At 34.4% G+C, this 12,190-nt stretch overlaps 2 protein-coding genes across 2 annotated transcripts; one reads left to right on the top strand and one right to left on the bottom strand.

Moving 5' to 3' along the window:
• Positions 1 to 6,910: 6,910 nt before the first annotated feature.
• DSM5745_08493 (uncharacterized protein) lies at positions 6,911 to 7,939 on the top strand (the record flags this gene model as incomplete). Its single annotated transcript, XM_026750509.1, has 1 exon — positions 6,911 to 7,939. One exon carries the CDS (start codon positions 6,911 to 6,913, stop codon positions 7,937 to 7,939), a length of 1,029 nt encoding a protein of 342 aa, XP_026600522.1.
• Positions 7,940 to 8,079: 140 nt separating this feature from the next.
• Positions 8,080 to 10,638, bottom strand: DSM5745_08492 (uncharacterized protein; the record flags this gene model as incomplete). Its single annotated transcript, XM_026750508.1, has 2 exons — positions 8,080 to 9,824; positions 9,870 to 10,638. 2 exons carry the CDS (start codon positions 10,636 to 10,638, stop codon positions 8,080 to 8,082), a joined length of 2,514 nt encoding a protein of 837 aa, XP_026600521.1.
• Between the last annotated feature and the right edge of the window lie 1,552 nt (positions 10,639 to 12,190).

Here is a 12,190-nt window from a genome sequence, read left to right as displayed (position 1 = left end):
TAAAAATTTTTTAACTAGTAACTTAACCCTAGTTATATAAAAAAAAATTTATAGTAAATATTATTATTACTAGCTTTTTAAAACAAGGGTAATAATTAAGGGTATTAAGTAAGGGTAATACTTGTGCTATAAAAATAATTAAAAAAAATAAAAAAAAGATATTAATTACTTTAACTAGTTTTTTATTTAATTTTTAATTTATTAAGACTTTCTTTAGTATTTTATTTAATTTTAATTAACTAATTACCATAAAATATTTTATAAACCTAATTAATTTTATTAACCCTATAGTTATTATGTAGTATAACTTATAATATATAAAAATTAAGTTTTTTTAAAAATAAACTAGCTAAAATAAAAAAACCCAAGGGCTATTTATTTAATTTATTATTTTAAATAATTTATTTTATAAGTGCTAGAAAAACGCCCAAGGCTAGCTATTTAATAAAAAATTAATTACTTAAAAAATTTTTAATTTTAAAAGTATTACTAAGTATAAAGGCTATATTAAGTTAAATATAGCTAAAGTATAAATTTAAAATATAAATTACTATTTTTATAATAAATATATTTTTATAACTAAAGTTTTAATAAGTATAAAAAAGTCCTAGTTACTACTAACTTTTTTATTAGCTAGGTTAAAAAGCGCTAAAATACTTACTAGTTTTAAAAAAACTAAAAAATAGTACTTAGAAAAATTTTTACCCTTAAATAACTTAAAAATTAGGTTTATTAAAATTTTAAGAAGTATTTTAATGCCTAAAAATATTATTTTTATTATTAAAACATGGCCTAAAATAATACTAAAATATAAAGTTATAATAATTACTTTTAAATTATTATTAGCCGGCTTAAACACCCTATATTTATAAAGGTTTAAATTATAAACTTTATTAATAAGGCTAAACCTAAACTTTAGGCTAAATAAGCTTATAATTATAATTATTTTATTATTTTTAAAATAATAATTAAATACTTTATCTTATATAAGTAAAGCCTTTATATAAAAAAATTTATTTAAAAAAGCTTTAGTAATTGTTTTTTTATATAATTTTAATTTTAGTAAAGAATTTTATTACTATAACCTAAATATTATAAACTTAAGTATTATTAAAACTACTTTAATTAAAATTCTAGTTAAAAATCTTATATTAAAAGGTTGTGATTAAGGCTATTAACCTACTAGTTAAAATAATTAAAAAAAAGTATAAAATTTTTAATTTGCCCCTGCACCTAATACTAACCTAAACCTTAATAATATTAATTAAAAAAAATAATGCACTTATAATTACCTTTATTTTAATTATAATAATAGCAAGCACTTTTATTTTAATTATTTTAAGTTATTTTATTTAAGAAATAGGACTAGCTGCTAAATTTAAAAGTATTAATAACTAAAATAATAAAAGCTTTTAAATATATTTTTTTATTATTATTAACCTTTTTAAAAAAACTTTTAAAAACTTAAAATAAAAAAACCCTAAGCCTTATATAATATTATTTACTTTTTAAGTTACTTAAACTAAGCTATATATTATTAGTAAAAATATTTTATAATACTAGGTAAGTATTAATACTAAATTTACTAGCACTAAGTACCTTTAAGTCCTTGTTAATATAGGCGTAAAATAATTTTTATTAATAAAAAATATTTATACTTACTATAACTATATAAAATAAACGGCTTGCTTAATAAACTTAAAGTTATTATAATTAATAAATAATAAGTAAAAGTATATAAAAGCTTTTAAGTACCACTTGCGCTTAGTAATTAAAAGTATATTTATTATTTTTAGGAAATAAATATTTTAAAATATAATATTATTTTAAAAAAGAACTAGCTCTGTAAATACCTCCCAAGGGTAAACTTTAGTATTAATAAAATATATTTTCCTGCTATTAATAAAAAATACCTTTTTATTATTAAGCCTATTTAAACTTAACCTAATATTAATAGTATTTAAATTTTTTTTAAAAAATTATATTAGTAAAGCAAGTTAAGCACTTGCTATAAAAGTAAACCTAGCAAGCCTTTTTTATAATTATTTATTTTAATCCTAACTAAGATAAGGGTATAAAAAAAATCTAGGGTATTAAAATTAACTAAAAAAATTACTTAAAAGTTCGCGGATTAATTTAAGAAAAAACTTTTATTAACTTTTTTTTAAAATAAAATATAGTTTATAATATTAACACGGTAATTTTTTTTATTGATTAACCCTTTTATTTACTTTTTTAGAAAAAGCTTAAAAATTAAAAAAAGTAATTTACTAAGCTTTTAAAAAAGGGTATTATTCGCGTTTTTACTAGCCCTTAGGGATTTTTTGTTATTTTTATTTTCAAGTTTAATAATAAATAGCGTATATATATTAATTATTAATTACTAAACTAAAAAATTATTAAAAATAGCTATCCGCTCCCCTGTATTAGGAACTTTATTAATTTTATAAGACCTATTTAATATTTTTTTAAGATTAACCTTTTTTTAAAATATTAATAGGTGTGGATGGGTAAGGTATTAGTTTAAAAAATAACTTTTAATATTATTTTTAAAAAATATAAGTTTTTAATAATATTATTTAGGCTAAGCAACGCCCTAGCCATTTTTTAAATATTAATAATTTAAGTTTTTACCCCTTATATAAAAAGAACCTGTGTTATATACCTTAATAATATTTTTATTTTATTTAACTTTATTAAAAAGTATAAAAAACACCTTTATTAAATTATAATAACTTTTAAAAATAATAAGCTATTTACTAAAGGCTTTAAGTATACCTTTATTATAAAAAAATTAAAGTTTTACAGCTATATTATTAGGTATAAATATACTTAATTTATACTAGTAAAGTTAAATATTATTTAAAATTAGCTAAAGCCTTAAAATATTTATAAATCTAATAATTTCTGGGCCTTGCCATGTATTATTAAAAATATATTAAAAACTTTATTAAAATTACTATATTACTACACAAGCTTTTTAAAAAAAATATTACTAAGTAAAAAAAAGTATTATACGGTACAATAAAATATTTAATATAAATTTATATTTATTATTTTAAAAAAGGTGTTAATTAATACTTTAATACTTAAAATTATAAAGCTATATAAACCCTTTAGGATTAAAATAAATACCTTAAAGTAGGTAATTAGCATGGTTTTAAGCTAGTAAAATAACTAAAAATATTAATATTTTATTACTTATAATAGCTATAAACTTAATACTATTAAAAAAATTATTTAAGATAAAAAAAAGCTGCTTATAATTAAAGAAGTATTATACTAATAAAATTACTATTTTAAAAATAGTATTATAACTAAAGTTATTATTAATTATAAGAGTTTTAAGTACCTTGTTATTATAAAGACTTACTTTAAGTAATTAATATAATAAATAAAAAAGTTTTAAATATATAACCTAAATATTTATTATTATTTAAGCACAAATACTATTATTTTTAATACTTTTAATTAAAAACTTAATTTTATTAAAAATAGCCCTGCTAATGCTTAAAATAATTAAAATAAAAAAATAATAAATACTTAAGTTAAGCGCATAATACTAACACTAATAGTTATATTAACTAAAAATAAAAAAAAATATTAAAAAATATAATAATAACCTACCTTAAAAATAGTTAATTACCTAATAATAATTTTTTTATAAATTAAGTATAATAAAAAAGTAAAAATTTTTATTAAGGCCCTTAACTAGGCGTAAAACTTAATATTATAAAAATTATTTTTTTATATATTAAACTAAATAGTTAAAAGGTATTATATTTATAAATATTTTTTTAAAAGGACTTTATACGCAAGATATATAAGTTTTATAATTACTTAAAATATTTAGGGTTTTTAAGTATAATTAGTAATTATGCTTAGTAGCTTATAATAAAAAAAATATTTAATATATAATTTATGCTTGCCCTGCTTATTAAATTATATAAAGGTTATAACTAGGGTTAAAGTATAAGGTGTAATTTTATATATTTAAAAAAAACATGTAACCCTTTAAATAATAAAAAATTAATTTTATTAAGGTACTACTAGTAATACTTAATAATAATAAATAAATTATTATAGCTATTAATTATATAATAAGCTAGCTAGTTACTAAAGCTATTTTTAATATTAAAAATAAAATAATAGTAAGATTTTTATATAATTTTTTTTTAATTTACTATAGGGCTATGGTAAAATTAATATTAAATAATAATTTAAACTTATTATTTAAGGTTATTACTTATTTTATATAATTATTAAAAATAAAGCACTATATTGTTATACTATATTATTTTAAAATAAATAAGTATATTAAGTAATTAAATAAAATTCTTAGGTTAATACTTATAAGAATACTACTTAAAAAGCTAATAAAATTATAGGATTAATACTTAAATTAAGTACTATTTATTATATATATTAAATTATATAATATTATTAGTATAAGTTCCTTTAAACTTTTATATAATATTTAACCACGCCTCCCTATAAATAATATATTTATAAAAATTATTATTATAAAAAATTATATTTTTAAGTTATAATATGCTGAAATTATTATTAATAAGTGCTTATTTATTATGATAGTAATTATAAAGCCCTTTATTAATAACTTACTTATTAATACCAAGACCTTTACTATAATATTTTAACCCTTAGTAATAAATATAACTTTTACCTTGCCTGTTTTTTTTTAAAAAAGTTTTTAAACCTTTCTTCAAACTTTTCTATCTTTTTTTTAAACCTTCAAGCTTTTTTTTATTAAGACTTTTTTATTATAGCTCACTGTATGTCTGCTAAGTTTAATACCTTTCTAATTAAGTATAAATAAAATACTTTAATTACCCCTTTTTTAAAAAAAATTATACTAGCTATTTAACTACTAAAAATAATAGCATAAAAAATACTTTTTTATTACTACCCTAAGTAAGTGCTTTTTTAGCTTTATTAATAAAGGCTAAAGTTAATATATTATTATATTAATAAAATTACACAAGCTTTTTAATTTATGAAAGATATCATTTTTTATTTATTAAAATATTAATTAGGCCTTTTTTATTATAGTAAATAAAAGGTTTATACAACTAAAAATTAATATTAATAATTTACTGCCTCTTTTTAATCACATGGTATTATTTATAAAAACTTAGCAAGTTATAATACTTATAATATATCTTTAAAAATAATATTGAAAGGCTGTGTTCACACCCCTAGAATAAAAAATATATAATCTTTTAGTTTGCCTGTAATTATTATATTTTTATATATAACTAAGGCTAATACTTACTATAGTTAAATGGTAATATAGTAAAGTAAATAAGTAACTTATTTAAGTAAGTTCTTTTTTTAAATAGTTCCTAGTATTAATAATTTATAGCTTTATATAATAATACAAGGGTTTTAATATTATTATTTTTATTACTAAGCTTAAATATATTTAAGTAATAAAAAATACAGTTATTATGCTATCTTGCCGTATAGCTGAAAAATAAGTATACTTAAATAAAATTCTTAAAAAAATAATATTTGCGCGACAAGGGGGGGGAAAGGCAATTTAACTTATTATATTAAAAATTAGTTTTAAGCTAAGTAATAAAAAATCTTAAGATGAGTAAATATAAGAAAAATATTAACATTATTAATAAATCAAAAAAGAAATTTAACATAGTTTTTACTACTTAGTCCCTACTTTTTTTAAAACCTTTTTTTAATATTATTAAAGGGGCTGTTATAAACTTACTTGTTATATTAAATTCTACCCTTATACTTAAAATTTTTATAAATAATAAGATTTTACCCTAGCTATTTTTAATAATAATAATAAAAAAAGCCCTAATGCTATTATATTTAGCCCAAATAATTTTAAAGCCTTTTAACTTGCTATTTACTATTACCTGCTGCTTTTTAATATTAATCCCGCTAATTTAAGTAAGAATTTAATATATTAATAAAAGCAAGTAGTCTTGCTAGGGCTTGCCCCTTCAAGTAAAAAAGTATTTTTTTTATTACTAATTCTCTAGGTTTTTTACTATAGCCCTTTTTAATATACCTTTATAAATTTTTTATTATATAAAATTAAAAAAAAATAAGTAGTTATAGCGCGGTAGCGCCTTAATTTATTATAATAAAATTTTTAGTATTTAATAAGGCTATTAAAATAGCCTTATTTATAAAAAAGCTTGCTAAGGTATTTAATATATAAAATAATAAGTTAATTATAGTATACTTTTATAATACTAGCACTATTATTAATACTATTAATTAAAATATTTTAGTTATTATATACTAGTTAGCTAATAAATACTTTTTTATATAAAATATTTATAAATAATACCTTATAAAGTTTTACCATGTGCTAAAAAAACCCTATAAATAAAATAATTAAATTACTAAAAATTATTAAATTTACTATATTTTAAAATATAATAAGTATTAAAAAAGCCCTTTAATTAATAAATTAAAAGTATAAAAGTTTTATTATTTATTATTTTTAGTAATATTTTTTATTTAAAAAATATATATAGCTTTATAATATTATTATATATTACTTAATTAAAAAATATATTAAATACTTAAAGGGCTGGTACTTAAAACAGTTTTAATTAAAACTAGCATAGTATATAATTATTAAGGTTTTCTTATAATTTACTGCTTGCTACACATGAATAATCCAGAGGTTTACTATAAGCAACGCTATTGGCTAGTCATTACTTGACAAAGCCATAGAAAGCACGGAGAGCATTGAAGAGGGCCTCAAGCCAGGCGGAGGGCAGGGCTTGGCAGATCCTCGCAAGCTCCCAGCGGTGTCAGATAAGGTTGCGGGGAAGTTCGCGTCTTCAATTGAACATCCCCATCTCTTCTCCCTTCACCTGGGCATCTGTCCCTTATCTTCTCATCCCAAACAATGACACAATTCATCCCAACCCCTCCAACGCCCTCAAAACCCGGCTCGTTCCCTCCCACACCATCTAGCACCAAGATCCCCATCGCCCCACCCCCCTGGACCCTGCGCGCCAAATCCTGGACATTCCTATACACCGATCCCCCATCGTCCTCACCAGATCCACCCCAAAACCCCAACAACACGCCCCAAATCCTGCAAGACAACCTGCCCGCAGGCTCCTACCACCCCCTCGAAACAATCCACGCGTCCGCACTCGAACGCCTCGCCAATGGATCCCCGCAATACCAAAAATCCTGGCTAAAAGCAGTCATGATCATCCGCTACGAAGAAACAGACATCGGCCCGTATGACGAACTGATTCTCGTCCCCGGGCGCGCAATGAACCCCTCCACGGGGAAGGCCGAGATGCGGATCTCCAACATCTACGTGTCCACCGACGCGAGTGTGTGGAATGGGAGGCGGAATTGGAGTACGTCCTCGTCCCTTACCCCTTCCTCTCCTACACCTCCATTCAGTTCCAGGGTGAATAAGGCTAATGGATGGGTGGTGCGAGCAGACATCCCCAAACACCGCGCAACCTTCATCTTCACGCCCCTCCCCCACAGCAACGCCACAGAACTCCGCGTGTACCATCCCCCAAACACCCCAGCGCCCCTCGATCCAAGTCGGCCCTTCTTCACGGTTCTCCTTAAGGACTCCGCTCTCCCAACCATCCCCCTCCCACGACTGGCACCAATTCCAATCGTGCAGCCGCCGCTGGCTCGATCGCGTTGGCCGCCTGGTATACAGGACGCCGTTATCGGCACGGACGATCCCGAGAACGGGCGGGAGAATCCGTGGTTGAGGATCTGGCCGTCGTTTAAGGGGCGGTGGGGGCTTGCGTATGCGGATACTCTGCGTGACGAGGAGGGGGAGGAGGGGCTGGAGTTCTATGGGGATGGGGTGGGGTTTCCGCGGGTGAGGTTTCGGGCTGTTGGGGCGTATTTTGAGGGGGTGGTGGGCTTTGGGGTTGCGGACGTTGTTGGTTAAGCAGGAACACTCTGACATGAAATTCATATGTGAGATACCCATGGATGCATCGGATGTACATTACCTATGCTATTTCGCTAATTGCCATCGCTAACCGCTACCAATGCATTTTCGTCAAATACAGCCACTAATCAAAAGCATCAATAAAACCCCGAAAGCCAGCTCTTCCGCGACGCCAACTTCCGATACTCCCTCATAGCCGGACTATCCCCCGGCCTCCCAGTCTTCAGCGCCGGACTGCCATCCGCATCATCGACATCGATCTCCGTCAACGCAACCGCCCTTACAACCTTCGGCATGCCCTCCCGCTCCGCCTCCGCCTCCGCCTTAGTCCGGATATAATAATGCTCGTCCTCCTCTTCCATAGCCACAAACCAGCGCTCACCGAGCTGCCGCCCCGCGGGCCCACTCCCACAAGCCCCCTGCAGCCTCTCCGTCGCAGGGGAATTCATAGCAAGCGCAAACAGATTCTGCGGCTCCGTGAAATCGGTAATCTGCTTCCCGCGGATCTCGACAATCATAAACGCGAGGCACAGCGCGCTGGTGAAGAAGGCGAACAGCAGAATCGGATAGAAGATGCCTTGCCACTTCTGCGTCCCACCGGACGCGTACTCGATTGCGCGCAGAGTGGCATTGATGTGCTGCTTATCCGGCGTGGCTAGGATGTTGGTGTCGGTGTGGTTCCAGAAGGGGACGTAGGGGGCGTTGGTGGAGGACATCAGCAGTGTGTTTCCGGCGAGGACGGCGAGCGCTTCGCTGATGGTGGGCAGTTTGGGGTCGAGGTCACGCGTCTTCGGCGCGAACTGCATGAGGAGTCGGGCGTTTGCGGCTGCGCCGTCGGTGATGCCTGCATTGAGTGAAAGGGTGAATGACCACTCGGACGCGATGTACATCCAGTCGTTTGCCCAGGACTCGACAGCGTCCGGGACGCGCAGGTTATACTGGAGCGGGCGGTTCTCCTCGCAGACGGTGTAGAGGTGCGATCCGCTGGCCGTGGCGTTATAGCGGGTCGAGCACTTGATGGATTGCTTCGCTTTGAGTCTGCACAGGAAGTACGGGGACTCGTAGGCTGGCTCGGTGGTGTCCGGACTAGCGCCGAGGAGGAAGATGGCTCCGTTGCTGTACGACGAGGTGACGTTCATGATCGTATTGTACGGCTTGGGCAGAGTCCCGAAGATGGGCGCGTACTGCCCTTCCTTGACGTAGTCGGGCCCGAAACCGAAGAGGTCATCGACGACGGTGCGATTGTGCCAGTCGGCGCTGTTTGGCACGTCGGCGGGGACGTTTGTCGTCCAGTTGACCGGGTTGAATGGGCCGTGGTTGGGCCATAGGGTGTACACGATCGGCGCGAGCTCGGTCTCGTTCATTCCGGCGCAGAGGACGTTGACGGCTGGCGATGGAACCGAAGCCTCGAGCTCGTACATGCCTTCTCCCGACTGATCCTCTGGCTGGATGATCTTGTTGTCTGGGTGGTTTGCTGCAGCGATAACACCACCGTGCGGCATCGCGGCAGTAACATTGTGTACGATGCGCCCGTATTTCTCCGACAGATCCGCCATGTTCACCCGATCAATCCATCTGCCTTCAACCGTTGTATTATCGTAGACGGACGCGGTAGGGTTGGGACGCGTCGCGGGATCGGTCGGGGTAGCTTGCAGGCCTTCAGCGATGCGCGCCCACTCTTTGATGAAGGACTGGTAGTTGCTGTAGGCTTGACCGGCGTGCTGCATGTTCAGGCAGGTGGTGTTTCTGTAGACGGGGTCGGCGGCGACCGCAACGGGGGTCTCGCAGTTTTCGGTGAGGTACTCGGTGTTGGCGAAGGAGGCCCAGACGTCGCCGACAATGACGCGCTCCTCGACCGAGCCCCATTTGAGCTTAGGTGTTACTGTCTTGTTAGCATTCCTCCATCAACAAGTCGGGGTAGCGTTACCCAAAGCCTCAGCAGCAGTAGTATACAACATCGCGACCAGCGTCGCAGTGAGCGTAATCGCGCCTAGAATCGTCCACCCCGAATACCGCAGCGACTCCCAATGGACAATCAGACTCCCGGGCTGCATGATCCACGTGCGCATACTCATGTCCGATATTGAAATCCCACGCGACCCCTTTGTAATCGCCCGTCGCGTAAGAACCTGCCCGAGGAACGAGACGCAGACCGTGACGTACGCCAATTCGATTGTTTTGGCGAACAGCGTGCTGAGCAGGCTAGCTGTCGAGGCGGACAGGTTTCCGTCGACCCCAATGAACGAACCATAGCGGGGCTTGACGAACGCGAGGACGAGGTAGAAACCGGATAGGAGGGTAGAATAGACGGCGAGGACGAGGATCGTCGCGGGGACCCAGGAGAGCCGACGGTGGACGATCGTCTTGTTGGTCGGGCAGCGGACGATATGCGGGGAATGTGGATGCGAATGTCGATGCGCGTTCTCGCCTAGCAGTTCTGTTTCCGAATTTGCGAATCGCGAGGAAGCGCCGTCGGGAGTTTGCGTCGTGTCGAAGCTCACGGATCGCGAGTGGCGGTGGGAGTTGGGCTGTGTTATCCCCAACCCAACAGGCTGCGGGGAGGCCTCGGCATCCGCCTCAGCGTTCGGGGCATGCTCGTATCGAATATTCGACCGATCGCTTAGATCGAATGGATTCCAGGTCGAGACGAACTCTGGGAGGGGAGGGAGGCGGTACTCGTCGCCGGCAGGAGCCATGGTGAGCTCGCGGCCAACGGGTGGGAGCGAACGGGGGTCGGATGAAACGCGGCGGCTAGACAGGGCCAGAGGGGAAGGGCGCCTGGTTAAATGTTGGATTCTGGCCGTGACGGGCCTGGTTGGTGGTTGGTGCGGTGGCACAGCCCCCATGAGGCAGGGCAGGCGATCCTTCAGCCTTGTGGATTGCTGGATTCGGTGAACTCGGTGTAGGCAGTGTTCGGTGAGGGTGGTACAGGTAGGCCAGAGTAAGACATGTTTGATAAAGACGCTGTGAAGCTCCGAGTGACGGTGACATCTGGAAAGACTGAATGAGAGGGAAAGTGAAGACAAAGAGAATCTTTTGTTGATCGGATCTCAGCCTCGTGCTATTAATAACCCAGCCAATCAGACAGCCCCACTCTTATACAAGCCTTATATGAGAGTCAGATTGTCTAGACTCTAGAATAGTCTCTCGCTGTGGATAAGAAGCTGAACAAAATGTGGTCAGAGCATGACTTTGAAGGTTGTCTATTGTCTGTTGTTCCTGCCTTTTCCATGTCTCATCACCAGCACCTCTCTTCTTCTTTCCTTGTGATTTCACCAGATTACTGTGTAGTAAGATAATCATGCAGTTTAATAGATTACAGTGCGCAGTCTTCAGCTTCCCATCCACAAACAGAAGACTGCTGTTTCTGAACCTTGTTCAATGTATATTGGATTGATTCAAGGCACTTTGGACATTGTTTCATGTCAAAACTATACAAGACCACAACCGTTCAACGCTCAGGGCAAGTCAACCTTGTGGAGGGACTACCACTTCTGATTCAGACAACGATAGTCAGATGGCAACAACGGCGATAGACAACAATCCTGAGGTGATGCAGCAAAATATCGACATCAAGGTAGAGACGATGAAAGAAACCAATGCGAAGGCAAGACCGACACAAACATCACTTCTAGTAGACACGCAATTATTACACGCGCCTCAAGCTGGCGATGATCTGATCTTAATCCCAGATATCACCTGCGTGGCACGGCCTGCCAACGTCACTCGACTTTCAATATTAGAGGCAATGAGCATCTGGGAGAATACCCACAGTACCTGGAGTAAAGTCGTTCGCCTCGGTTCACCCAGAGCAGGCAAATCAACAGCGTTAACTATGGTAGGACTACTAGATCGCCTACCATCTAATATCCTCTGACTCGCCAGCTTTCAACTCCTGGCGTTGGCGTCTGCCCACGATGCCATCGCTTAGTCCCTCAAAAAAGTAGACCAGATCTATAGCAGAAGGTGTCCGGAATGCGCGCTATTGCCCTTTAGTGCCACGTAGCCTACGATCATTTCGCATCCAAGATTGGGAAGAGGGGAAAGATATAATTGCTAGCATTTGCAGCGATACCAATTACGATTGTGGCTATATCAAGGCCCGTGATATACCGGATATACAGGCACGGTTGCCCTCTGGAAGATGGAGTCAAAGAGTAGCTTGTGCTAGAAAGGGCAGTTCTGTTTCATGCAGGGCTGTGACTGCTCTATGGAGGTAGGTTCCTCAACTCCGTGGGTTGTATCATG

The sequence above is a fragment of the Aspergillus mulundensis genome (genome assembly GCF_003369625.1).
Source record: "Aspergillus mulundensis strain DSM 5745 chromosome Unknown scaffold_10, whole genome shotgun sequence".
Lineage (NCBI taxonomy): Eukaryota > Fungi > Ascomycota > Eurotiomycetes > Eurotiales > Aspergillaceae > Aspergillus > Aspergillus mulundensis.
The sequence above is the reverse complement of the archived record's forward strand: the minus strand, read 5'-3'. Positions and strand labels throughout refer to the sequence as shown.